General features: G+C 42.2%; 1 protein-coding gene across 1 annotated transcript in view; it reads left to right on the top strand.

The window, feature by feature from the left end:
- Window positions 1-8,972, top strand: part of LOC116050087 (zinc finger protein 605-like) — a 17,056-nt gene extending 8,084 nt beyond the window's left edge. The window contains exons 2-3 of the mRNA XM_035993439.1: window positions 8,529-8,796; window positions 8,963-8,972. Of these exons, the coding sequence (XP_035849332.1) occupies window positions 8,529-8,796; window positions 8,963-8,972 (278 nt within the window). The remainder of the gene's footprint in view (window positions 1-8,528; window positions 8,797-8,962) is intronic.
- Window positions 8,973-26,710: the final 17,738 nt, after the last annotated feature.

Genomic DNA, 26,710 nt, shown 5'->3' with positions numbered 1-26,710 from the left:
ACACACACACACACACACACACACTCGCGCACACACACACACACACACACGCGCACATACACACACACGTACCGAATACATCTCACCCATCATTCATACCAAACGTATGAAGGTAAATATGGTGCAAAAAGGGAGAGCTTGTAGAATACAATGTGAGAACTTGCAGAACAAAAAATCTGAACTTGTATGTTAAAATTTGCACTTGTAAAAATTTTATTTGCACTTGTAAAAAATATTCACACACATGTGATCTGAATTTGAAGTCATACAAAGAAAAAAAACATGAGAGCTTGTAAAAAAAATCTGAACTTGTAAGTTGAAATTTGCACTTGTAGAAAATGTTCACACACCTGTATTCTGAATGTGAAGTTACAGAAAAAATATTCACAAATGTGTAGATTGATATTTACATGAACACAATGACAGCTGCAAACTTATAATGCAACATTTACTCGTATACTTTTTACTCTGGTTCATTTTCCATCACAACCACAACTCAGTGATTACAACCTCTGGAATCTGTCACTGCAACTTCAAATATGTGCTCTCTCGCATCACAAAGTGGCCAATCTGCGCACCTCGACTTTCACAACACTCTTGACGATACATTTGGTGCAAAACTAATTTGTACCTGTGGACTTAGGCTGTGGAGCTCTGAGCTAACAGAACGGGAAAAGCCTTCTTATATACAGTCTATGGGAAAATCAGGGTTTCTATCGCCAGATGAGGGACAACTCTGTCTGGCTTATTTATGTAGCATGGAAACTTGGTGGAATAGCATGCTAGATTATTTTCAAAAATCGTTCAGCCCTATATCAAATCATAACAAGACTTATCTCAGGACACTTTACAGATAGAGTAGGTCTAGACCACACTCTATAATATACAAAGACCATGGTGCGGAGCCGTGCCTCAAACTCACTAAGCCTCGCCTCCAGAGCAGCGAATAAACTACATTTATTACATGTATCATTATCACTAAAGGAGGCAGAGGAATATGGCGTTATATATGTGCCTCATTCCTGAGCGAGTAATTGTATGTCTTGAGCACAGAGAACTATATTTTGCAGGCACATTACATTGCATTTTGAACAGAAATTAACACTCGCAAAAATTTTTTTGTATTTGAGTAAACAAAAACCTATTTCGTGCACAATCTTTCTCTGCTCGCAGGTAGACGCTGCTGCGCGCCGGTCATGTCTCCCTCGCTCTCAACTTCTTCACTCTGCGCGCTCAACTCTTGACACACTCGCTCAGATTTTCACAGCGTTACAAGTGTGCCACAAAACCAGCCAATAGGAGAATCAAAAGCTCAATTCTGATTGGCTGTTCATCTCCAATTAGATCGCAAGTAGCAGGAAACTAAAATCTAGGAGGAACAGTCTTTCTCAGTCAACACCTGTTGGTACAGCAAATACTGACTACAGTGGAGCTGTTCGACTAATGTTACTGGATTAAAACACATTTCGGTCAGTATTTTGTATTATTGACTTATATGACAGACATTTCTTAATATTTGTGTGTACTATAATGCCGTTGTTTTCTTTGACTCATATCTCCTTGTGTGACTAACGTTAGTTTGACTCGTCCTTCACAAGCAATCTAGCTCACATTCTGCAGCCGACATAATAATAATGTTATAATGATCCCCAGTGGGGAAATTACAATTTACACTCTGTTTGTTAGAAATCACTACACACAGGCCTGATATACACACACATGCTCAGGACCTATTCATGCACAAATGGAGAGATGTCAGAGTGAGGGGGCTGCCAGTGCTGGACCAGCACCCTGAGCGGTTGGGGGGGTACGGTGCCTTGCTTAAGAGCACCTGGCAGTGCCCAGGAGGTGAACTGGCATCTCTCCAGCTACCAATCCACACTCTGTACTTTGGTCCGTATTGGGACTTGAACCGGCGACCCTCCGGTTCCCAACCCAAGTCCCTACGGACTGAGCTACTGCCACCCCAAACATGTCCTCTGAACAGGCCTCGCAGCACTGTAGCTAAGTTAGGTCTCGCAATGCGAGACTGAACAGCAGTAGACCTGTCACACTACAGCCACATGTAAGTAGTTTTTAACCTCTCAAGGATCACTGTACCGTGGACGGCACACTTTGTGGCTGTGGCGTCGCTGTAACCTCCACTCATGAACGTTTTTATAACTTTAAAGCATTAAATCTTCAAAATATACAGCCATGCGACACACCAATTGAAAGCTTAGTCTCTCATGATTCCATTAAGCACACACACAAAGCATAAGATGATTTATAGCAGTTACACAACTGCAGCCGTAAACTGCGCAGCTGGTGTCTAGAATCGAGAGTGCATCCATACCTTTTTTCCTTGTCCCTTTAGCCACAAAGGAGTATTTAGCCCAAAACATTTGTTTCTTAAATCCCCAAGAGTCCAAGGAAATGGAATATCCAAGCCGTTATGTCCAAAACGAGCTGTTCGCCTCATAATGTTGAAGTTTCTGGCCGAATCACAACAGAAAAACGCGAAACAGTTCTTCATTTCTGCACGTCTAACGCGGCCTCGCTTCTCTCCCGAGGCTCCTACACGCTCGATGTGGGCGTCACTGTATTCTCTGAGATCTAAGGTTTCCATAGATACCTGGTATGAACCAATCCGTCCAGGTTTGCCTGTGATATTCCCATTGGAAGCCGAGGATGCCTCTGACACCATGTAAGCCCCATGTGCATTCGAGCGACATTTGCTCGGACCAGTTAGATTTAAATGCTATAAGACCCGTCTACATTTTTAGCCAATGAGCAGACAATTCGATAGACACCTAATTTGACCCTGAAATTTTAACCCTGTAATGGCTGGAGCTGTGTCAAAGCAAAAACAGGGCCTCCTATAAGCATATCACCCCCTGTGCAATTTATAATGACTTATTTCTATATATTTATGTATATAGTTATTTCAAGTATGTGTGTGATTGATGTGGGTGTATTTGTGTATTTGAGAAGTGTTTTGTTTTGTACTTTTATTGTACTTTTTTCTTTGCACTTTTCAAATTGAAATAAGAAAAATGGACAGACATATCTGTAGAAATTTTTTTTGAGTCTTTTGGCTTCTGGATTTTTTCTGTAGTAAGCTGAGACATGTGGCTATGGCATTGGTATATCTGTATCTTACCAGATGTGTTTACAGCAGTGTATTTTAATCATTTTACAGATGTATGACTTGGACGGAAATAAAAACTAGGGATGTCCAGATCCGATCACGTGATCGGAAATCGGGCCCGATCACGTGGTTTCAGACTTGATCGGAATCGGACGTTACCTCCCGATCAGGACTCGGATATATATGTATATATATTCACATTATTTTTGAACACATCTATAGTTATGCGGTGGCACAGAGTTAGACCCTTTTGACTCCACACAGAAACAGCAACGCGTGCGGCATGACATCACTTTGTTGCAGAGACGCTATTGGTTAAATGCCGGAAAAGTAGAACACGGACGCAGCTTGAAGCGGTCAGCGTGAGTATGTCTGCGGTCTGGAGGTATTATAAAGTTGAATTATTATAGAAGTATCGGATCGAGACTCGGTATCGGTAGATACTCAAAATCAAATGACTCGGACTCGGACTTGAGGACAAAAAAAACCTGATCGGGACATCCCTAATAAAAAAAACCTCCATTCTAGCCTCTGTAACTCTGTCATTAAGGCCTAGAATCACCCTGACACTGGTAACAACAACTTGAGAGTATTTCCTTTCCAGTGATGTCAGGCTCACCCCAGAGTGTCAGAGTATACGGGAGCTGTACCACTTTTAATTTGGGTATGACGTTTAGTCCAAAAAGCATGAAATTTCAAGCGTTTTTTAATGCTTAGGTTACATTACCGTGTTTTATTAACCTGAATTCTGTTGATATATTAGCTTGCGAATGAGCTATCCGTTGCTAACGCTAATTTATCTTAAAAAGCAGAAACGTTAGCTAACTACTGCCAAGATATGATTTCACTAGAGACCAGAGAGGTGTTGTAAGACTCGTCAAGTGTTGTCATGTGTTTACGCTGTCTTACAATGAAACCATATCTTGGCAGCTACTCCTTTTTGAAAAAATTAGCTAATGTTAGCGTTAGCAATGGATAGCTACTTTGCAAGCCAATAAAATATAGCCTTGGCAAACAGAATTAAGGTTAATAAAACACGATAACTATGTAACCAGTATTACAAATTTCTTACAAGTAGCTGGGTTGTGACGTTTTAGGTGTGTTCGGATGAATACGTTGGATGCGTAGACTTTATCCATGCTGGGCTAATGATTGCTTGTGAAGGATGACGTTAGTCACACACGGAGATATGTAATCCAAACAACGGTATTGTGATTAACACAACTATTAAGCCATGTCTGTAATATACCGGTCGGTCATTAATATAAAATACTGTAGATCAGTGCTCCAACCCTTCTGGTCTGAGGTTCCCCCACAGCCCTGTCATATAAACTCACATACCCCGCCCTATCAACTCCCAATGTGTTCACACTATTTATCATATTAAAGTGAATATTCTTACATTTTCATGCAATTGAACTGTAAACATTTAGCTTGGTTTGGTCAGAAATTCTACTAGCTAGCTAGGCCTTTTACTTGAAGTGTGGTTAATGTTTCAACAGTCATCCATTACTTTTAGCTAATCATTTCAACTTTTAGCTGTTTATTTCTACCATTGATTACTTCGCTATATGTTTAAACATATGTGTTGAGCTGTTTTAGCTGATATATTGTTTTAAATCAATCATAATTCAATTGTTATTTTGATTAGTTAAGCTGCTCCACAATCTTTCCAAGTACCCACTGGCTACAGCAGAGATACCCCTTGCTGGGGCATCACTGCAGGTGTTGTGCCAAAGACTGTTTCCCTGTAGATATTTGTTTCCTGCTACTTGCGATCTAATTGGAGACGAACAGCCAATCAGAATTGACCTTTTGATTCTCCTATTGGTTGGTTTTGTGGCACACTTGTAACGCTGTGAAAATCTGAGCGAGCGTGTCAAGAGTTGAGCGCGGAGAGTGAAGAAGTTGAGAGCGAGGGAGAAAGAAACACGAAATAGGCTTTTGTTTACTCAAACAAAATTATTTTTGCGAGTGTTCATTTCTGTTCAAAATGCAAAGTAATGTGCTTGCAAAATATAGTTCTCTGTGCTCAAAACATACAATTACTCCCTCAGGAATGAGGCACATATATAACGCCATAGAGGAATAGCTAAATATTTGACACATCGAGCAAAGGAGAGCAGGAGAGGGATAAGCCATTGCTAATGGCTAAGCAAAAGTAGCTAACAGCATTTTAACAATTGTGAGATCAGCGAGGCAGTCGCTGTAAGAGAAGATAACTATAAGCAGTGTTGCCACAGTTACTTTACAGATTACTTGATTTTAAAAGTAATTTAGTTACTTTACAGATTACTTGATTTTAAAAGTAACTAAGTTAGATTACAAGTTACTTTATTAGTTACATTCAGCAGCTGCTGACAACACCCCGCCGCCTCAACATAAAAATGACAACCGGTTTACTGTGAGGCAGCTCAGCATTGCCAGTAGTAGGAATCTAGTTTATTATGGCACAAAACAAAGGCGAGTCAACCGTGTTTAAGGGCAGCATTTCCTCTACAACATACTGCCCGACCAACTTCTTCAACTCTCCCCCACTTACTGGTTTTGCACCGAAGTCCAGCTTTTGTTGTTTGGGTGGTGGGGGACCTTCTTCTCTCTGCTTTGCACCACCTGGCGGGACTCTGTAAGTTTGACTGCGGTGCTGCGATTCCAAATGTTTCTTCAAATTTGACGTAGTATTTTTGTAGCTAGATAGCACCTTGTCGCCACCAGCACAGAGTGTACAACGAACCTTAATATTGCCATCTTTAGCTGACACAAGCTCAAAATAGTGACTGTATTTCCAGCTAGAAAACTCGCATCTCTCTCCTCCCTCCACTGTTGTTTATGTTTGTGTCGCTGCGTACACGTGACCTGTCCTCATGATGAAAACGTGACCTGTCCTCATGCTGAAAACGTGACCTGTCCTCACGATGAAAACGTGACCTGTCCTCATGCTGAAAACGTGACCTGTCCTCATGCTGAAAACGTGACCTGTCCACATGCTGAAAACGTGACTTGTCGTCGCATACGTGACTTCACTCCCCGAGATGCAAGAAGAAAGTAAAAACAATATATATTTTTACTAAGGAAAATGAGAAAAATAGTAACGCACAGTGACTTGGATAAGTAACTTTAATCTGATTACTGGTTTGGAAATAGTAACGCGTTAGATTACTCGTTACTGAAAAAAGTGGTCAGATTAGAGTAACGCGTTACCCGGCATCACTGGCTATAAGTGCTTGAGGATAACTGATGTAGTTAAAATGCAATCCAGGCAAATAGCTGCTAAATTAAACAATAAAGCAGAGTTGAGTAAGTTTTTCCAGTGTTACATAAAAACCTGTGACCCTTCAGAATGTGTTACTGTTGCGCTGTCTACCTGCCATTAATCATTCTGTGACTACGCGGGAAAAATCGAACCCGAGCCACCAACACAGTCTCACTCCCTACTCGTCAAATGTCTGACGCATGGCCAAAGACCCCTGGCGTTAAGTTTTAACGAAACAGGGGTACCCGTTGCGTTGTTTTTCGATGGGCAGGTCCGTCAGATAGACATTCATGTTAATCCCTCATCGTCGGATATAGACGGAAGAAAAAACACGCCCCCCCCTTAACTCGAAATCTGAACTGACTCGCGTCAGAGTCAGTTGTCCCATCAATATTATATATATGTACATTGAAGCGATACTGTTGTTAAAGACCTGCTGATCGCTGTCCGATTCTGTGAATGAATGCCCGCATTGCATTGTGGGATATCGGCTTTGAATCCGCTCAGCTCGGCTCATATCGTAGTGTTCTGTTTTACAGCATACTGTAATATTTCACTGGCAATAAGACCGAAATAATATTATTAAAATAAAGAAATGAATACCATGATAACATCTAAATAAATGTTGATAGATGTAGCGTTATAGTTTTAAAATTATAAATAAACAACAAAGAAATCCTGCTTCCCTGGCCGAAATAGACCAAAATAATAACATTAAAAGAAATACATGTAAACCATGATACGATCTCGTGAATAAATGTTGATTAAAACAGTAATTGGGCTAAAAATACCAATAATAAAACTGCCACAGATTTCGAGTTAAGGGGGGCGTGTTTTTCTTTCGTCTTTATTTGATGATGAGGGATTAATATGAATGTCTATCTGACGTAATCTCCCCGTCGAAAAACAACGCAACAGGTACACCTCTTTTGTTGAAACTTAACGCCAGGGGTCCTTGGCCATGCGTCAGACATTTGATGAGTAGGGAGTGAGACTGTTTGGAGCCACGGCACAAATAAAAACTACCCAAAAATAGCGTTCTTTACACTGTTAGTCTCGTTTGCTGTTACAGCTCATTTAAAATCATAATATGAAAAATGACAGTTACAGAAAAACAAAAAAGTTACTTATAGTCACTTTAATTACCGACTGCGCCATTTTGTGCTCAACAGCACAGTTGCATTATTTCACCCCAAGAGGTCCCTAATATGTCAGTCAACAGCCTTTCCAACAGTTTTCTAAGGCTGAAAAGGAAGACTAGTAGTGTAGATGTAACCTACGTAACTGACTGAACAACCAGTATTTCTTAATAACAATCACAATCCACATGATAAGATACAGTTCCACAACATTTCTCTGTGTTTCCTGCAGATGTTGAGCAGCTGTTGGTGGTTAAAGAAGAGGTTCCCCCTGAGCAGCAGGAGTGTAGCTCCAGTGTGGACCAGCAGGAGCCAGAGCCCCCTCCAAACATTAAAGAGGAACAGGAGAAACTGTGGAGCAGTCAGGAGGGAGAGCAGCTTCAAGGGCTGGAGGAGGCTGATATCACCAAGTTCCCATTCACTCCTGTCCCTGTGAAGAGTGAAGATGATGAAGAGGAAGCTCAGTCCTCACAGCTTCATCAAAGACAAAATCAACACATGGAAACAGAAGCTGATGGAGAGGACTGTGGAAGACCAGAACCAGCCAGGAACTCACATCCACATCCACTTTTACAACCAGAGACTGAAGACCAGACTGGAGACTCTTCTGAACCTGAGACTGGTGACAGTGCTGATTGGAAGGAGACCAGAGAACCTCAGTCAGCTTTAAACTCTCTGAAACATGATTCAAGATGTAAAAAAATATTTAGCTGCTCTGAGTGTGAGAGAAGATTTGGCCGCAAGCACCATCTGCAGATACACAAGAGAACTCACACAGGAGAAAAACCTTTCAGCTGCTCAGTCTGTAAGAAATCTTTTACACAGAGTGGAAGTTTACAGTCACACATGGCTGTAGTCCACACAGGAGAGAAAAGATTCAGCTGCAGTGTTTGTAACAAAAGATTTGCCCAGAGTTCTGATGTCAAAACACATAAATGTGTTGATCTGATGGAAACAGAAGCTGATGGAGAGGACTGTGGAGGACCAGAACCAGCCAGGAACTCACATCCACTTTTACAACCAGAGACTGGAGACTCTTCTGAACCTGAGACTGGTGACAGTGCTGATTGGAAGGAGACCAGAGAACCTCAGTCAGCTTTAAACTCTCTGAAACATGATTCAAGATGTAAGACACGATTCAGCTGCTCGGAGTGTGGGAGAAGATTTGGCTTCAAGTCACTTCTGAAGAGACACGTGAGAAGTCACACAGGAGAAAAACCTTTCAGCTGCTCTGAGTGTGGTAAAGCTTTCACTGAAAGTGGACAACTGAAGACGCACATGAGAACTCACACAGGAGAGAAACCTTTTAGCTGCTCAGTCTGTAAGAAGTCTTTTACACAGAGTGGATATTTACGTTCACACATGAGAATCCACACAGGAGAAAAGCCTTTCAGCTGCTCTGAGTGTGGTAGAGCTTTCACTGAACGTGGAACCCTGAAGAACCACATGAGAACTCATTCTGTAGAAAAGCCTTTCAGCTGCTCAGTTTGTAATAAATCTTTTACACAGAGAGGAAATTTACAGAAACACATGAGAGTCCACACAGGAGAAAAGCCTTTCAGCTGCTCAGTTTGTAACAGAAGATTTGCCCAGCAGTCTAATTTCAAAACACATAAATGTGTTGGTCAGATGGAAACAGAAGCTGATGGAGAGGACTGTGGAGGACCAGAACCAGCCAGGAACTCACATCCACATCCACTTTTACAACCAGAGACTGGAGACCAGACTGGAGACTCTGCTGATCCTGAGACTGGTGACATGGAATAACGTTGGTGCCTTTAAGTCCAAGCAAAAAAGTACACAGTACAGTATTTTAACAATAGATATAGAACAATAGATATGACATGTAATTCATACTTGCCATTCCAGGATGGAACCACTTGGCGGCCATCTTACCAGGGTTAAGTTTTAGAATTGCTTCAGTTGGAATCAATGGGGCTCATGTTGTCTTTATAATCCTTATATTTTTCTACCAATACATCAATAGTGGTTTTAATTCAACGTAATGACTGTAAGACAACTGTGCCTTTCTAGAAAGAAACAAAAAATAGAGATTTGGGTGGAATTTTGATTGATATAGCTCCAAGAGAACAAGTAATTCGTTCAATTATAAAGATAAGCTCATAATTTTGCATTTATACTGCAGGTAATAATTTTTTTAATTTTTTTTTTTTTCAATTTTGCCTGAACTTAATATGTAAAAACTGTCTTTGGTATTCTGAATGGCTAATATACGTTAAACAATATTTTTTAACGTAGAAATCCTAAACAGATTCAGTATTATGGTCTATAGAGCGGTAGTTATGATAAGACATATGAGAGAAACATCCAACTGTAATTTATTAATACATTTATTTATGTGTGTAGATTTTATCTCAACTATAAGACCACGTTTCCCATCAACCCCGCTACTTCCTGTTTAGTGTTTGTTTTCTTCCTGTCAACCGGCCGGCATGGAGTTAGTAACTAACACAAACTGCATGACGTTAATCTTCTTATCGAATATAGAGAACTGACAGTGTGCTCTAAATGCACCTTGCACCTTAGAATAAATATAATAAGACTAAAGATGTTCAACAAGGCCACATCAACAATAACTGTAACAGTATACAGCACCAATACTAGATTAATACATGAAGAATTCATGAGGGGAACACATTACACATTATTTACTAGTTGTCAGGGAGCTCAGAGGACTCAAAAGCACGACTCAGTGGCAGAGGTGAAGAGGTAATGAAGTTTATTGTGCAACGTACAATCAGGCCCGTATTAAGACAATGTGGTGCTCCAGGGCACTATACCTCAAAGCCCCCACCCCATCTACCACCCCTTTTACCCGTGCTGTCCTCCTGGCAAAAATATCAGACATAATCAAGGGGATTTCTCAAATGTAATTTACTAACTTGTCCAACTACATACATGTAGGCATATGAGCAGTGAGCACTATATTCAAATGTCTCAATTCAAAATGTCTATCAATTCAAAAAGCCAAAATTAATACTATATCTTGCAGCACTGTGGGTCGGTCAAATGTGTATTTTTCCGACTTTATTTCACGGGCCCTGAGAGCAACTCATCTGATTGGTCAAAAACTTTCAAAAGCATCATGGGAAAGCTAAAACTGCTTTAGCATCACAACTAACGACAATAAAAGGACCGAAAATTAATAACATATGGACAAAAGACTAGCTGTGAAAAATGTTTTTCTTTGCTTGCCAGTTACATTGAATCAAGAAAGCCAACCACTTATCATTTTTATAACAGTTAATATTTTACATTCATCATTATGGGGGGTTAAACTGGCCACTTTTGATTATTTTTAACCACCCCCCCCCCACCCACCCATCCCCCAAATAATACATTTGCGCGAACTTGTGGACCAACTCAACTCTGACAGACTGGTGAGGGGAGTGATAGTGGTCATGTAATATTGATTTATTTATAATTTATTATTATTATTATTATTATTATTATTATTATTATTATTGTTGTTGTTGTGAAATTAGTGTTCATTAATGAGTAATGTATGGTCTTTCAACAATTTCAAGTGAATGATCTAACAATTTACGGAAAATATTGTTAAAGACTGTCTCATGTGGTGCCCCCCCCACTGGTTGTGAATGGTTGGTGCCCCTGGGCACTGGCCCGAGTGCCCTTATGGATAATCCGGGCATGCGTACAATCTCAGGCAAAGGTATCAAGAACAGGAGGCAAAAAACGTGGTCGTAAAACGGGCTATAGGTCTAGAAAACACTGGGATTTGGTCCCCGGTAGTACCGGCCTAATCTGGTTGGTACCCTAGAAAGTACAGAGTTTCGGTACCCAACCCCACCCTAAACCCAACTAGGGTTGAAGGCGTTTCAGAGGGACTGCAGTGACTCTGGGAGGGATTTATCTCCTGGTATTGGCTGGACAAACCCTGTGAGGAATTACAAATTGTCAAATCTTGTCTTTGTTTTTGTAATGTCATGTGTAAGGCTTAGATAATATAATACAATGTACATTTATTACATTAAAACTTTTTTTCAGAGCTCTGAAAATGTAATAAAGTGTATTTTAATCATTAATCTTCTTTGTGTGTATTTCTGAGGAAGTATTCTGAAGAACATTTCCAGACTTTTATTTTGAAGCTCAGCAACTGATCTGCACCGGAAGCTGTAGTCTTCACTGCGGCTAACTTCACACTTTGAACAAGATGGCGTCTAGTAGAAAGGTGTGTTAGCAGAGTGTCTTTGTTGTGTAGAGAAAGAGGTAAAATGTGTAAAGTCCAGATGCTGAGAGCGTTGGTGGAGCAGCGACTAACTGCGGCTGCTGAAGAGATATTTGGGCTGTTTGAAAGAACGATAGCAGAGTACGAGGAGGAACTTTGTCGTTCAAAAGAGGAGAACGAGCGACAACGGGAGCTACTGGACGCTGTTTACAACCCTCAGCTTCGGTTACACAGAGCAGGTTTGGTCATTAAACCTTCAGTTGATCTTTCTCTCCTTCCTGTCATCTGTTCTCTCAGCAACGATTTGACGATAGGACGGATGTAAATAAGCATTTATTCATAAGATCTAGTGTAATCTTCGCTCTTTAACTAGCCTTCGCCAAACCCACCAGACTCCATGTAAATAATCAGTACTTTTATCATCGTAAAACACACTGCATTCAAAGTGGACAGAGACACAATTAAACTATCAAAAGCCGTCTTGGTTCATCTTTCCACTGTTCCAACAATCACCACTCTGGTTTGGTTGAAATAAAACCTTAATTCACCCATTTACATGTGGAAATATGCTGGTTCCATACACGCTAAAAGTACTGATTATTTACATGGAGTCTGGTGGGTTTTGGTGGGCGGTTTTCTACATAAACAAAGGTTCTTATTTAATAGGTAATCCCTTAGGACTGTATAGGTGATTGTTACATAGTAGTACAGATGCACCGATTACAATTTTCTTGGCCGATACCGATTTAAGCCAATTCCGATTTTATTTTTTTCAAACCACTTTACAGCACACACAAATATTTATTTTCTATCTTTTTTTTTAATAGAACATCTTACATTTCATTTTGCATAGAACATTTTATTAACAGATAATTGATCACTATAAAATAGAACTATATAAATTACTCCTGGTGTGGGAAATTAACGCACATCTAAAGTGCAATGTTATGGAAGAACCATTTCCTTCTTTTCACATCCAATATCCAACTAAAAAAATGTGATATATTTAGCAAACTCAACTTCTGTATGAAAACAGGTAGTAGCCAAATCCAGAGTTATTAAACTAGGCATGATGAACGGGCATAATGAACGCGAGCAGACGGTTCTCTTAATACATCCTCGGACCGCGAACCTCCTATGGCGCCATTTTAATGCTACAAAGCGATCACCTCCCGTTAGCATCCCAGTGACTGCCATTCATTTTGACGTCACTTTGACAGAGAATAACTTTACATCTGAAGAGTTTAAAGACTCTATTTGTCCATTGTTTATTTCTAAAGAAACACGACAATGTATAAAAGGCTCCATTACCTTGTACCTCACGTTATGGCTCCGTAGCAGACGTTTTTATAAAAATAGGCTAACGATTGGGTCATAACCACGAGACTTACTGTCTCATAGTAGAGGAATTACCGTATAGTACAGGAGAAGCTCTCAGGCAGTTTGGACTTCCATTAGCTGTTTAAGTTTAATTACTAATGTTAACTATCATTTTAGTGATCAATAATTAGCCTGTGTCTATGTTATCTCCTTACATATACCTACGCTCTCCGTCTCTGCTAGATTGGGAATGATTGAGATTTCTCTTGGCACAGCTACCAGAAGACTTCCAACTTTCAGACAGGTTGCTCACGTCACATCTACGTCTTCAAGCTCAGTTGGAGGCTGCGCAGTAACGCTCAGCCATCACCGGAAAAGTGCTTCTAACGATCTTCACTGGTCTCCGTCCAGAGCAATGGGATCTGTTGGTCCACTCTTATATACAGTCTATGGAGCAGACCCGCGGGACTGTGCCGACTGCGCCCGCCCAGGTCGCCCTGCACTGCGCATGCTCATGTGACGGTTCTCCTGAGGTCCTGTAGCTGTAATAATGGATATAGCTAATGATTGTAATTCACCATGTGTACTATTAATACATCCATTGTATTATCTTATGATACATCCGAGGGATGTATGGATGTATGTATGCTGTAAAGCCTGTAACGTGGATGTAACGTCATTAGCGTTTCGGCTATCGGCTAGTTGCTAACATCAGTGGTAGCTAGCATGGGTGTATTAACCATAGACTGTATATAAGAATGGACCAACAGATCCCGTTGCTCTGGACGGAGACCAGTGAAGGCCGTTAGAAGCACTTTTCCGGTGATGGCTGAGCGTTACTGAGCAGCCTCCAACTGAGCTTGAAGACGTAGATGTGACGTGAGCAACCTGTCTGAAAGTTGGAAGTCTTCTGGTAGCTGTGCCAAGAGAAATCTCAATCATTCCCAATCTAGCAGAGACGGAGAGCGTAGGTATATGTAAGGAGATAACATAGACACAGGCTAATTATTGATCACTAAAATGATAGTTAACATTAGTAATTAAACTTAAACAGCTAATGGAAGTCCAAACTGCCTGAGAGCTTCTCCTGTACTATACGGTAATTCCTCTACTATGTGACAGTAAGTCTCGTGGTTATGACCCAATCGTTAGCCTATTTTTATAAAAACGTCTGCTACGGAGCCATAACGTGAGGTACAAGGTAATGGAGCCTTTTATACATTGTCGTGTTTCTTTAGAAATAAACAACGGACAAATAGAGTCTTTAAACTCTTCAGATGTAAAGTTATTCTCTGTCAAAGTGACGTCAAAATGAATGGCAGTCAATGGAATGCTAACGGAGGGTGATCGCTTTGTAGCATTAAAATGGCGCCATAGGAGGTTCGCGGTCCGAGGAGAGGCTTACCCCCTTGGTATTAACACTGTACATAGCTATATGCCTAGATAACATTACTACAGACATAGCGATTACATCTCCTTGGTTCTGTCTAAACATCCCTCGTTTATTTTGATAAGCATTACTAATTAACACATGCAAAAGTGAAGTGTTATAATGAACGTTGTCGTTGACTGATTATGTCAGTGACTGCAGGCTAACCTTAGTAGCTAGAGCTAGCAGGCTAGCTAGTATCCAGCTAGTAGCACAACATAATTATTACATCTCCTTCGTTGTCTAAATACATCCATTGTTTATTTAGATAAGCATGTAAACGATCAGGAACAACGAAGACACAGTGTTTCACGTTAGTGAATATTTTAGACAATGAAACGGCGAGTTCATGAGTTCTCCACGTAGCTAGCTAGCTATACCATGAACGAACTAGCTATACTAGACACACACGAGAGAAGCTCATCGTTTGCTAAAGCAACACAAACATGAGTACTCTCATTGGATTGAATGGGGCTTCGCGCCGAATGCCGTGTCTAGTTCTCTTAATACAGCCATGATTTGACCGGCATAAAATCGGCATTTGTCAGACTGTCCGGCCGGTCGTGGCCGATGACGTGAAAATCGTCCAATTCTGGTCACCAGCCGGTCAATCGGTGCATCTCTACATAGTAGTGATGTTCGCCTTGGAACGCAGCAGCACAGTATTGTAACCACTGAGGTTTGGAGGGTGTATGTGTGTATCTCTGTGTGTGTGTGTGTGTGTGTGTGTGTGTGTGTGTGTGTGTGTGTGTGTGTGTGTGTGTGTGTGTGTGTGTGTGTGTGTGTGTCTCTGTGTGCGCGTATGTCTCTGTGTGTGTGTCATGTAGGGCTCTATGGAGTCTTATAGCTTTTTAGAGTCTCATTTTCTCACTGGCCACCGAGCTAAACAACTTTTCTGGGGGAAACCCTGTAATCTCTAAGCTTTAGCTGACATTAACTTCTGTCTGTGTTTCAGCTTTGCCTCCAGACGAGAAAAGCCAGATTGTTATTAAAGAGGAGCAGCAGGAGCCAGGGCCCCCCCCACACATTAAAGAGGAACAGTGGAGCAGTCAGGAGGGAGAGCAGCTTCAAGGGCTGGAGGAGGCTGATATCACCAAGTTCCCATTCACTCCTGTCCCTGTGAAGAGTGAAGATGATGAAGAGGAAGGTAGGAACCACGTTAACAGGGCTTTTAGGGGAAATAAAGGGTGAAAAATCTGCAGAAGTCAAGAGCATAAAAGTTCAAGAGAAGCTGGTTTATTTTATTTTAGGAGTAGGGTTCCTTTCACACTAGTCTCACATGTCCAGACCTTCCTCCACAGCGCTGCAGAGGAAGGTCTGGCTAGTCCACACAGCATTCATGGATGGGAGAAAAACGTGCTCTGATTTATTGCCATTTCTTTAAACCAATCACAATCGTTTTGGGAGGTGCTAAGCTCTGGACGGAGCCACGGTGCCTCTGCTAAATAGTCTCGGGAAGGAAGTTGTTTTGGTGTAACGTGTATGTTCAAAAGAACATCTATGAAAAATATCTCATCTCACAGTTACAGTCCAGTGATACGCATCCTGGTTAGACGTAACTAGGGCTGCAGCGATACACTAATCTCACGATACGATACACGATATTCAGCTCACGATACGATATATATACAATTCGATACGATTCGATATAATTCGATACACTTACATCATTTTCTGAAAGATTTAAAGGGGACAGTGATTTTGGTGACATCTTGTGAGTGTTCCATTTACTTGGATTTCATTAATTGAACTGAAAACATGAATTACACAATATATGTCTCTGACTGGACAGAGAGTCTACAGCTTGCAAATGCTGGACAAAATGAATCAAAGATGTGTTGAGAAAGTTAGTTCCATTTATTGAAAGCTTACAAGCCTTTGAAAAGTAAATAAAGTGCAGTATTGCAATTAACAACAGAGAGTTAAAAAGTGCAGCAAGTGGCCTTGTTCTGAACAGTTTCTTTGACAGCTTTTTTAGCTTGACACTGAACATATGAGGTAGCCAGTGTGACCACCAGGTCAGTAAACATAGTACCATGACACTGAACATATGAGGTAGCCAGTCTAGCCACCAGGTAAGTAGACATAGTACCATGGCTTCTCCTCAGAACACACTGAAGAGACGCCGACTTGAGCGTACGCTCTGCGCGTGCGCGAAACGTAATACGTCTCCATAGCAGCAGGCGGCGCTGCTCTGTATTGTTTCCATCAACAGTCTGATTGTTTCCCAGAAAATGAGAACCGGCAGCTGATTGGACGAACGCGTCACGTGGTTCTTTTTTCTCCGGAAATTCACAGCCAGACTGTCATGGCGGCTCGTTCAGAATACGATCTCATATTGGACTAAAATAGTTCACCGAAACGTGTTTCTGAAAACATTTTAAGAGAGAAATAGGCCGTGCAGTTGCTGAATCTGTCTTCATTACAGATCGACAAAGGTCAGTTTAAAAGATTTTCGTCAGATTTTGAGAGGCTCATCCACTCGCCATTTCCGGCTTAGTCCCGACTGCCCTGTCTCCGACTGAGCATGTCAAATCAGCCGAAATGAAGGCCGACGGCTCCTCAGACGGACGACGGCACGGAACACACTGAACAGACTCGAGTCACTGACCTCGCCAGACGGCCGATAATTGGCTCTGTGTGTCAGCGGTCAGCGCACGTAGACGTCGGCGTCTGTGTAAAGTTAGTACGGGTAACTTGCTCTACAGCAACGCTAGCGGCTGGCTGACCAAATCGCTCTTCCTGCAATGCGAACGGGGGTAAACACGGGGGATTTGAATGGGACTTATGTATCGATACTTGCGGCTTAAAAATCGATACTTTCTTGGGAAAAAAATATCAATTTATATCGCAGAATCGATAAAATTGCTCAGCCTTAGACGTAACTTGTGTAACATTAGTAGTTTCTAGCGTAAGCTTACTGCACTAGCTAAACATTATTTATAAATATTTTATTTGTTAGTGTCGGCTTAACCATTAAGGGACGTAAATGTCTAACTGGGAGCGCAGTCCCAGCCATTATGTGTGTTTGAAATAGCCTAAAGCTGATAAACTGATTTTTAAATAGTTACTTTGTCAAGTCGTACTTATTATCTTCAAAAATAGATAAAATTGGACAACTCAACTGCTTCAAGAAATGCCACATTTGCGAGTGCTGACCCTGTTGCGACAGCGGGTAAAGCTTGTGTAATTTGGCTATTTTTTAGCCTACTTTATGAAAATGAAATGCACCCCCTCGCAATTTTTACTTGCCCCTTAGTCATTTTAGGTCTGTTAGATCTGGAATTTCTGTGATCCTGTTGCCTACAAAGACATTCAAGTGGCAGGATGTGGAATGAAGCAATCTGAGGACAGTGGTTGAATCAGACCAAAGGGTGATTTCCTCCACCTTCAGGGTCAGTTGGTCTGAGCAGCTTCACGAGCTGAGCCCCAGTTAGCGCTGCGACAGATCTAATCGGCAAAATAAATAACTGCTTTGTCGGGACTATGCATGATCTAGCCATGAGGAAAGACAGTTGTACGTTTACATGGTAATCCACTGAGCGCAGGTGGGCCACAGAGCCATATGCAGGGTCCGAAACTAACACTCACCAGTCGCTAAATGCGGGTACATTTTCTCTTTGGCGAGCAAATCTCAGAGGGCTATCCGCCACATGGCGAGTAAATGTTTGTACCAAAATGGTTCTGTTGTTCAGCCTTCATTTTGGTAAAGCTGCAGCTAATTTCTTCTGTTCCTCTGTTGTCTACACGTCTGAGCTGCGCTGGGGCGGGCCGACACACAAACAGTGGCGCTGTTGGTAAGCCTGTCCACCGCCCCCGCAGGTCGACGGCAATACTGCAGTTTGATGTCGGTTGAGTGAGCGTCACTGTGCTTTGATGTCTGTTTTAGAGAGGCAGCGGACTTTTTCCTTATTCCTTTTATTCATTCTGGAAAACATTCAGGAAACAGCACAAACACAAACACCAACTCAAACTACCAATGCAACTCAAAATAAAGCTCTGTTAACCAGACATACTTCCTCTGGAGTCTGATTCTTTGACCGGAGTCAAGTCCATATCTGCCGCCTCCACCAGTTAAATTGGGGGAAGTCACACCCCTCCGTTTCAGGCGCACATACCAGACGCCAGCCACCACGTCACTTCTGTTAACAGTTAGACAGCATTTACCTCAGACTAATTAATTAGCTATTGTAGTAAGTGCCGATTTTTGGCAGCCAGCCTTCCAAAAGAAAGAACAAATATAGCCGCAAGCGGCAATTTGCTGGTTCAAACCCTTTCTCAGCCACCCAACAGAAGGATGTAAATGGACTGCATTTCCATTTCCCTCTAGTCCTTTCACTCACATTCATACACTTTGAGATCGGACTGCAGGGCATGGGATTGAACTGCAAACGTTGTGATTGTTGTAAATGCTCTACCGCCTGTACTACAGGAGGCTTAGGAAGCAGCACTATCTCCAAAAGTTAAAGCAGCAAGCAGCTTTAAACAGAAGCCAAATCACCAAAGTCAAAGCCGCAAGCAGCATTGAGCGGGTTTCTAGCTTCACAAAGATGATCAAAACCACTTCAGCTCATGCTCTATAGAGAAAGTGGTGAACCCAACCACACACCTGTTTCATCACTGCAATAGATGCAGCAAGTCCCGCGATTTCGCCCCCATAATCAGATTTTAACCCAACTTGGTACGTACGTTCCAGCCGTGGTGTCAGATGTCTCCATCAATTTTAGACAAGATTGCTGTGGCAGAACTTGAGTTATAGGCAATCCCCTGCTAGCCCCGCACTCTCAGAAGTTGTTTGATTGATGACGGCCATGTTTTTTGACAAATCTTGCTCATTTATAGTAGAAATGTGTATATCAGTCCCAAAAAGCTGTATAAAAATGTTGGTCTTTATATATCAATCAATCAATAGAATCATTTTTGTAGAACACATTGAGCTGCATATGTGTTGGAAATTTCAAGTCAATCGGACTGACGGTGTGAGTGGTGTGGCCTTTGAAAGATTAAACCTTCATTATAGCGCCACCATGTGGCCGATTGGACTCATATTTCTTGGGAACCTAATGCACATCATTTCCAATCATTGGGCCAAGTTTCGTGTTTCTAGCTCATTCCAGCTCACGGCATCAGGTAACTGTGGATCATCCCAATCTCTGGGCTTGTCCCGAGTAGGTCGTACTGACTCTCCAGAGCTCGATAGATGCTCCTCGTTGTTGGTTGTTAATAGTTAAGGCAGCAATGCTTAAAGCCAAGGGTATCTGTTTCACAGTGCCAGTTCAGTCCAAGTGTTGACTCGTATGTCTTTGCTTTGTCATGCGACAGCCAAAGCTCTAGTTTTTCTGAGCATGCCTTTGGTGGTAGATGAGAAATGACGTCTGTCCTGTTGCTAGCCCATTGATGGACCTCAAATCCTCCTGATGCAAGAAGCTGCTGTAGCTTGTTGACCAACTGCTGGGCCTCTTCAACTAAGGGAACACTCTTTAAGCAGTTGTTCACGTAGAAGCACAGTTTGATTGAGAATCTTCCATCCTCTCTAGTTTCAATGTGCTGGAAAATACAGCGGTGAAGTGCACTCAAGGAAGGACCAAGCAACAGCGACTCATTGAGGTTAAGTCCTTTGTAGCGAAAGGAGAGGCAACGTCAGCTTGCAGTTTGACTACAACACCAGAGGTTTCCAGTTCATTATTCTCTGCAGTGTACGCAGCAGCCCTTTCTGGATCTTTAGCAAGGTGTTTGTCAGTACTCTTGAGGCTTAGCATTAATGCTTCCTAAAAAGCCTTGAATAATGTAGTATCCTTTCTCCTTAGCAGTGGTGTGGCATACCTCAGCACCCCTATTCACTGTCACTCGCTCAGTCCTGGCTTCCAGTAGGTTTACAGTATAGCTGCCTTGTCTTCCTTTGGTCTTTTAACCACCTTTCCACTTTTATAAGGCAGTGTCAACTTACCAATGCTTCTCAACATGTATATATAACTCAACTGACAAGGGGCTGAGAGATGTAAAAAGGCATTGTTGAGGCTGTAACTGTGACTCAATCGTCTTTACCGGCCCTTGAAGTGTCCGTCCCAGCCGTGTTCTGATTGCCGCTGGCCCTCCTGGTTGTCCTAAGCGCACGGGTTCCATTGGGCTTATAAAGCAAAGGTGGTCAGCTCCAATTGGCAGCAAGGGTAAAACACGGTTAAAGGGGTGTAGAGGCAAGTCTTTGAGGTGCGTGTGCCTTTTCTCAAGGGTGGCCAGTGGATACTTAAGTTCAGCTAGCCCAAAGCAAGGGAGGTGAAGGCATTGACTCTCTGGAAGGATTTCTGTGGCTGCACTACAGAGGGAATTGGAAGGAGACTGAGGCACCATTAAGAGTCTGGATGTCCTTACGGATGGTTCTCATGTAAAGTTTTTTTGGAGTTCCTGTTAGTTCCTGGAGCAGCAGCGTAGTATGATCTGTGCCTTCATCTAAGACCGCCTAATTGTCTATTTTGTTTTCACCATGGCGGAGGATGACTGATGGCCTTTATGGGAACACCAGTGGAGTCAGAAGGTTCCTCCAGGTAAAGGTTTTCGGTGGCTGAGCTAACCAGGCAGGTACCTTCCATCACACTCTTAGTGTTGACTTTATGTAGAATCTGTAGGTGTTTACCTTTACATACACTCACCTAAAGGATTATTAGGAACACCATACTAATACCGTGTTTGACCCCTGTGTTTTAACTGCCTTAATTCTTTGTGGCATTGATTCAACAAGGTGCTGGAAGTATTCTCTAGAAATGTTGGCTCATATTGAGAGGATAGCATCTTGCAGTTGATGGAGATTTGTGGGATGAACATCCAGGTTATGAAGCTCCCGTTCCACCACATCCCAAAGATGTTCTATTGGGTTGATATCTGGTGACTGTGGAGGCCATTTTAGTACATTGAACTCATTGTCATGTTCTAGAAACCAATTTGAAATTATTTGAGCTTTGTGACATGGTGCATTATCCTGCTGGAAGTAGCCATCAGAGGATGGGTACATGGTGGTCATAAAGGGATGGACATGGTCAGAAACAATGCTCAGGTAGGCTGTGGCATTTAAACGATGCCCAATTGGTACTAAGGGGCCTAAAGTGTGCCAAGAAAACATCCCCCACACCATTACACCACCACCACCAGCCTGCCCAGTGGTAACAAGGCATGATGGGTCCCCCACACCATTACACCACCACCAGCCTGCCCAGTGGTAACAAGGCATGATGGGTCCCCCACACCATTACACCACCACCAGCACCCAGCACAGTGGTAACAAGGCATGATGGATCCATGTTCTCATTCTGTTTACGCCAAATTCTGACTCTACCATCTGAATGTCTCAACAGAAATCGAGACTCATCAGACCAGGCAACATTTTTCCAGTCTGCAACTGTCCAATTTTGGTGAGCTTGTGCAAATTGTAGCCTCATTTTCCTATTTTTAGTGGAGATGAGTGGTACCCGGTGGGGTCTTCTGCTGGTGTAGCCATCCTCCTCAAGGTTGTGCATGTTGTGGCTTCACAAATGCTTTGCTGCATACCTCGGTTGTAACGAGTGGTTATTTGAGTCAAAGTTGATCTTCTATCAGCTGGAATCACTCGGCCCATTCTCCTCTGACCTCTAGCATCAACAAGGCATGTTTGCACCCCCCAGGACTGCTGCATACTGGATGTTTTTCCTTTTTCAGACCATTCTTTGTAAACCCTAGAAATGGTTGTGCGTGAAAATCCCAGTAACTGAGCAGATTGTGAAATACTCAGACCAGCCCATCTGGCATCAACAACCATGCCACACTCAAAGTAGCTTAGATCACCTTTCTTTCCCATTCTGACATTCAGTTTGGAGATCAGGAGATTGTTTAGACCTGGACCACATCTCTAAATGCATTGAAGCAGCTGCCATGTGATTGGTTGATTAGATCATTTCATTAAAGTGAAATTTAACAGGTGTTCCTAATAATCCTTTAGGTGAGTGTATGTTGCATGCCTTTTTCAGTGTAAATTGTGCTGCTTTATGTGATCTTCCACATCCGCAACAGTGCTTGTCTTTAATTCAGTCTATAACTTAAGTCCCATTAAAGCATTTAAAGGTGATGCATTGGCTGAGGAAATGATCCTCTGAATCACAGGAACTTGGTGTGGTACCAGTTGGTTGCTGGTCCCAAACATGCAAAATTGCAAAGGTTTGATACCTGGCGTAGGCATGGGTGGCTGGCTGATTCTGCAGGAGAGACTTTTGGTCATAATGACTAAAGGTCAGGGGTGTGAATTGAGGGGGAGTCCACAGATAACTGTGGGGGTTGGCTTACTGAAGCTGCCGCGTTTGCTCCTTTTAAAAGCTGTAATTTACACCATCATCTTATCCCTCATGTTAAGCAGCACAGTCTCTTTAGAACAAATACTCTTGGCTTGAGGATTGAAGGTGTATGTCGTTGTCGCTATACAACGGTTTCATGCTGTAGAGTCTGGCTCCTTCCTGTCTCTAGGCTGACTACATAGTGATCAACGGTAGGGACACTGCCTGGCTGAACATGCTGTGTGGAAGAAAGAGGTAATACCTGCGGGGGAGAGCTTAGCTCTGCAAGCTTAAATAAGCAATAGTCTCTCCCGGCCAACTTGGCATCGTAAAAACGTTGCAGGGAGAAGTCCACACTGTGTGGCAAATGAGCATCTGACGATGTTTTCCAAGGTCTACTGTAAGGTGAAAGATTGGATTAAGTTTGATAATTCAGCCCCCTAAACTAGCATTAGCATGGGCGCCCAGATAGCTCAGTTGGTAGAACGGGTGCCCATATATAGAGGTTTACTCCTCGACGCAGCGGGCCCGGGTTCGACTCCGACCTGCGGCCCTTTGCTGCATGTCATTCCCCCCCTCTCTCCCCTTTCATGTCTTCATCTGTCCTGTCAAAAATAAAGGCCGAAAATGCCCCAAAAAAATAATCTTTAAAAAAAAAATAGCATTAGCATGAGGAAGCCGCATGGTGATTACATTAGCTCTGTATCAACAAAAGTCTCACCAAAACACAGTGAAAAACTCAAATAATGTCCAGATCAGTAAAAAATGATTGGTTTTACTCACAGTTCATCAGACACACACACAACTTAAACCATTTGAATGCAGTAAAGCCCACTTCACAATCTGTTATTCCGACATGTGTCTTGTTATGCTTCTTAATGACCGACTACGCCACTTTGTGCTCAACAGCGCAGTTGCATTATTTCACCCCAAGAGAGTCAGTCAACAGCCTTTCCAACAGTTTTCCAAGGCTGAAAAGGAAGACTAGTAGTGTAGATGTAACTTAAGTAACTGACTGAACAACCAGTATTTCTTTATAACAATCACAATCCAGGTGATAAGATACAGTTCCACAACATTTCTCTGTATGTGTTTCCTGCAGATGTTGAGCAGCTGTTGGTGGTTAAAGAAGAGGTTCCCCCTGAGCAGCAGGATTGTAGCTCCAGTGTGGACCAGCAGGAGCCGGAGCCCCTCCCAAACATTAAAGAGGAACAGGAGAAACTGTGGAGCAGTCAGGAGGGAGATCAGCTTCAAGGGCTGGAGCAGGCTGATATCACCAAGTTCCCATTCACTCCTGTCCCTGTGAAGAGTGAAGATGATGAAGAGGAAGCTCAGTCCTCACAGCTTCATCAAAGACAAACTCAACACATGGAAACAGAAGCTGATGGAGAGGACTGTGGAGGACCAGAACCAGCCAGGAACTCACATCCACTTTTACAACCACTGAAGACTGAAGACCAGACTGTAGACTCTTCTGATCCTGAGACTGATGACAGTGCTGATTGGAAGAAGACCAGAGAACCTCAGTCAGCTTTAAACTCTCTGAAACATGATTCAAGATGTAAGAAAACATTCAGCTGCTCGGAGTGTGGGAGAAGATTTGGCTTCAAGACACATCTGAAGAGACACATGAGAACTCATACAGGAGAGAAACCTTTCAGCTGCTCAGTTTGTAAGAAATCTTTTACACAGAGTGGACATTTACAGTCACACATGGTAGTCCACACAGGAGAGAAAAGATTCAGCTGCAGTGTTTGTAACAAAAGATTTGCCCAGAGTTCTGATGTCAAAACACATAAATGTGTTGATCTGATGGTAACAGAAGCTGATGGAGAGGACTGTGGAGGACCAGAACCAGCCAGGAACTCACATCCACTTTTACAACCAGAGACTGAAGACCAGACTGGAGACTCTTCTGAACCTGAGACTGATGACAGTGCTGATTGGAAGGAGACCAGAGAACCTCAGTCAGCTTTAAACTCTCTGAAACATGATTCAAGATGTAAGAAAACCTTCAGCTGCTCTGAGTGTGGGAGAAGATTTGCCTTCAAGGCACATTTGAAGAACCACATGAGAACTCACACAGGAGAAAAACCTTTCAGCTGCTCTGAGTGTAATAAAGCTTTCACTGAAAATTACGACCTAAAGAGACACATGAGAATCCACTCAGGAGAGAAGCCTTTCAGCTGCTCAGTTTGTAAAAAATCATTTACACAGAGAGGAAGTTTACAAAAACATATGAGAATCCACTCAGGAGAGAAGCCTTTCAGCTGCTCTGAGTGTGCTAAAGCTTTCACTGATAGTGGGACCCTGAGGAACCACATGAGAACTCACACAGGAGAAAAACCTTTCAGCTGCTCAGTCTGTAAGACATCTTTTACACGGAGAGGAAGTTTACAGAACCACATGAGATCTCACACAGGAGAAAAACCTTTCAGCTGCTCAGTCTGTAAGAAATCTTTTACACGGAGAGAACATTTACAGAAACATGTGGCAGTCCACACATGAGAGAAAAGATTCAGCTGCAGTGTTTGTAACAGAAGATTTGCCCGGCTTTCTCATGTTAAAACACATAAATGTGTTGGTCAGATGGAAACAGAAGCTGATGGAGAGGACTGTGGAGGACCAGAACCAGCCAGGAACTCACATCCACTTTTACAACCAGAGACTGAAGACCAGACTGGAGACTCTTCTGAACCTGAGACTGGTGACATGGAATAACGTTGGTGCCTTTAAGCCCAAGCTAAACTTAACATAATCTTTATGTATCAACATCTAGATAGAAGACATTATATTGTGTGGTAGGAAAAAGTACACTCTTATTTCAAATATGTATTAGATATTGTTTTTGGGGCTGCAACAAACGATTATTTTCATAGCTGATTAATCTGTCGATTATTTTCTCAATTAAGCAATTAGTTATTTGATCTATAAAAATGTCAAAACATGGTGAAAAATGTGGATCAGTGTTTCCCAAAGCCTAAGATGACGTCCTCAAATGTCTGTCTAAAAGATATTCCATTTTCTGTCCCAGAGGACGGAAGAAACTAGAAAATATTCACATTTAAGAAGCTGAAATCAGAGAAATCTTTTGTTTTTTTTGTTTTTTTATAAAAAACAAATGACTCAAACCGATTAGTCAATTATCAAAATAGTTGCCGATTAATTTAATAGTTGACAACTAATCGATTAATCGTTGCTAGTTAATAGTTTAAAAAGGGAGATGTGAGGGAGGTAGCATAGGGAAGTTAGCCTAGCAAGGTGTTTCCTGTCAGGGAGAGGAGGAGTTTTCTCTTTGGAGCAAAGCTGAGATGGACATATTATGATCTTTAGAAAACTATAAAAACTCACTTGTGCATTGCTATGTTCCAAGGTAATACGATCAGTGACACCAAAATGAGTAAGATCTTTTGACATGTATAGTGTCTCCTATGCCACTAATTAAGCTGATGATAAAGCTAACGAAGTAAAGAAATACCCACCAGTATGAAATAAAGTGAAATAATTTGAAGTAAACCATCTGTTGACTAGAATGTGTTAGTAGTTATTGTCTGGGTCACAACGACCTAGGTGTACTTAAGAAAAGGAAGATGAGAGGATCCACCGGCAGTAGGTCAGCGGCCCACTAACTTTAGACCCAGCGGCAGTGAGTCAGCGGACCGCTAACGTTAAGGCAGTTACACACCAACCAGACGGCCGACCATCGGCAGAAAAGGCAGTGTGACTGATCAGTCTCCCCGAGTTGGTCAAAAAAGTGCCTCGGAACACACCGAAGCGACGAGACGTAATACGTCTCCATAACAGCAGGCGGCGCTAATCTGTATTGTCGCCCAAAAAATGAAAACCGGTAGCTGATTGGACGAACGCGTCACATGGGTCTGGCTGCTGCTTCCAGATTTTGGATTTTTCAACCGGCCATTACTGGCGACTCATTC

This window comes from Sander lucioperca, chromosome 16 (genome assembly GCF_008315115.2).
Source record: "Sander lucioperca isolate FBNREF2018 chromosome 16, SLUC_FBN_1.2, whole genome shotgun sequence".
Taxonomy (NCBI): domain Eukaryota; kingdom Metazoa; phylum Chordata; class Actinopteri; order Perciformes; family Percidae; genus Sander; species Sander lucioperca.
Note: the sequence above shows the minus strand (reverse complement) of the source record. Positions and strands in the feature narration are given on the sequence as shown.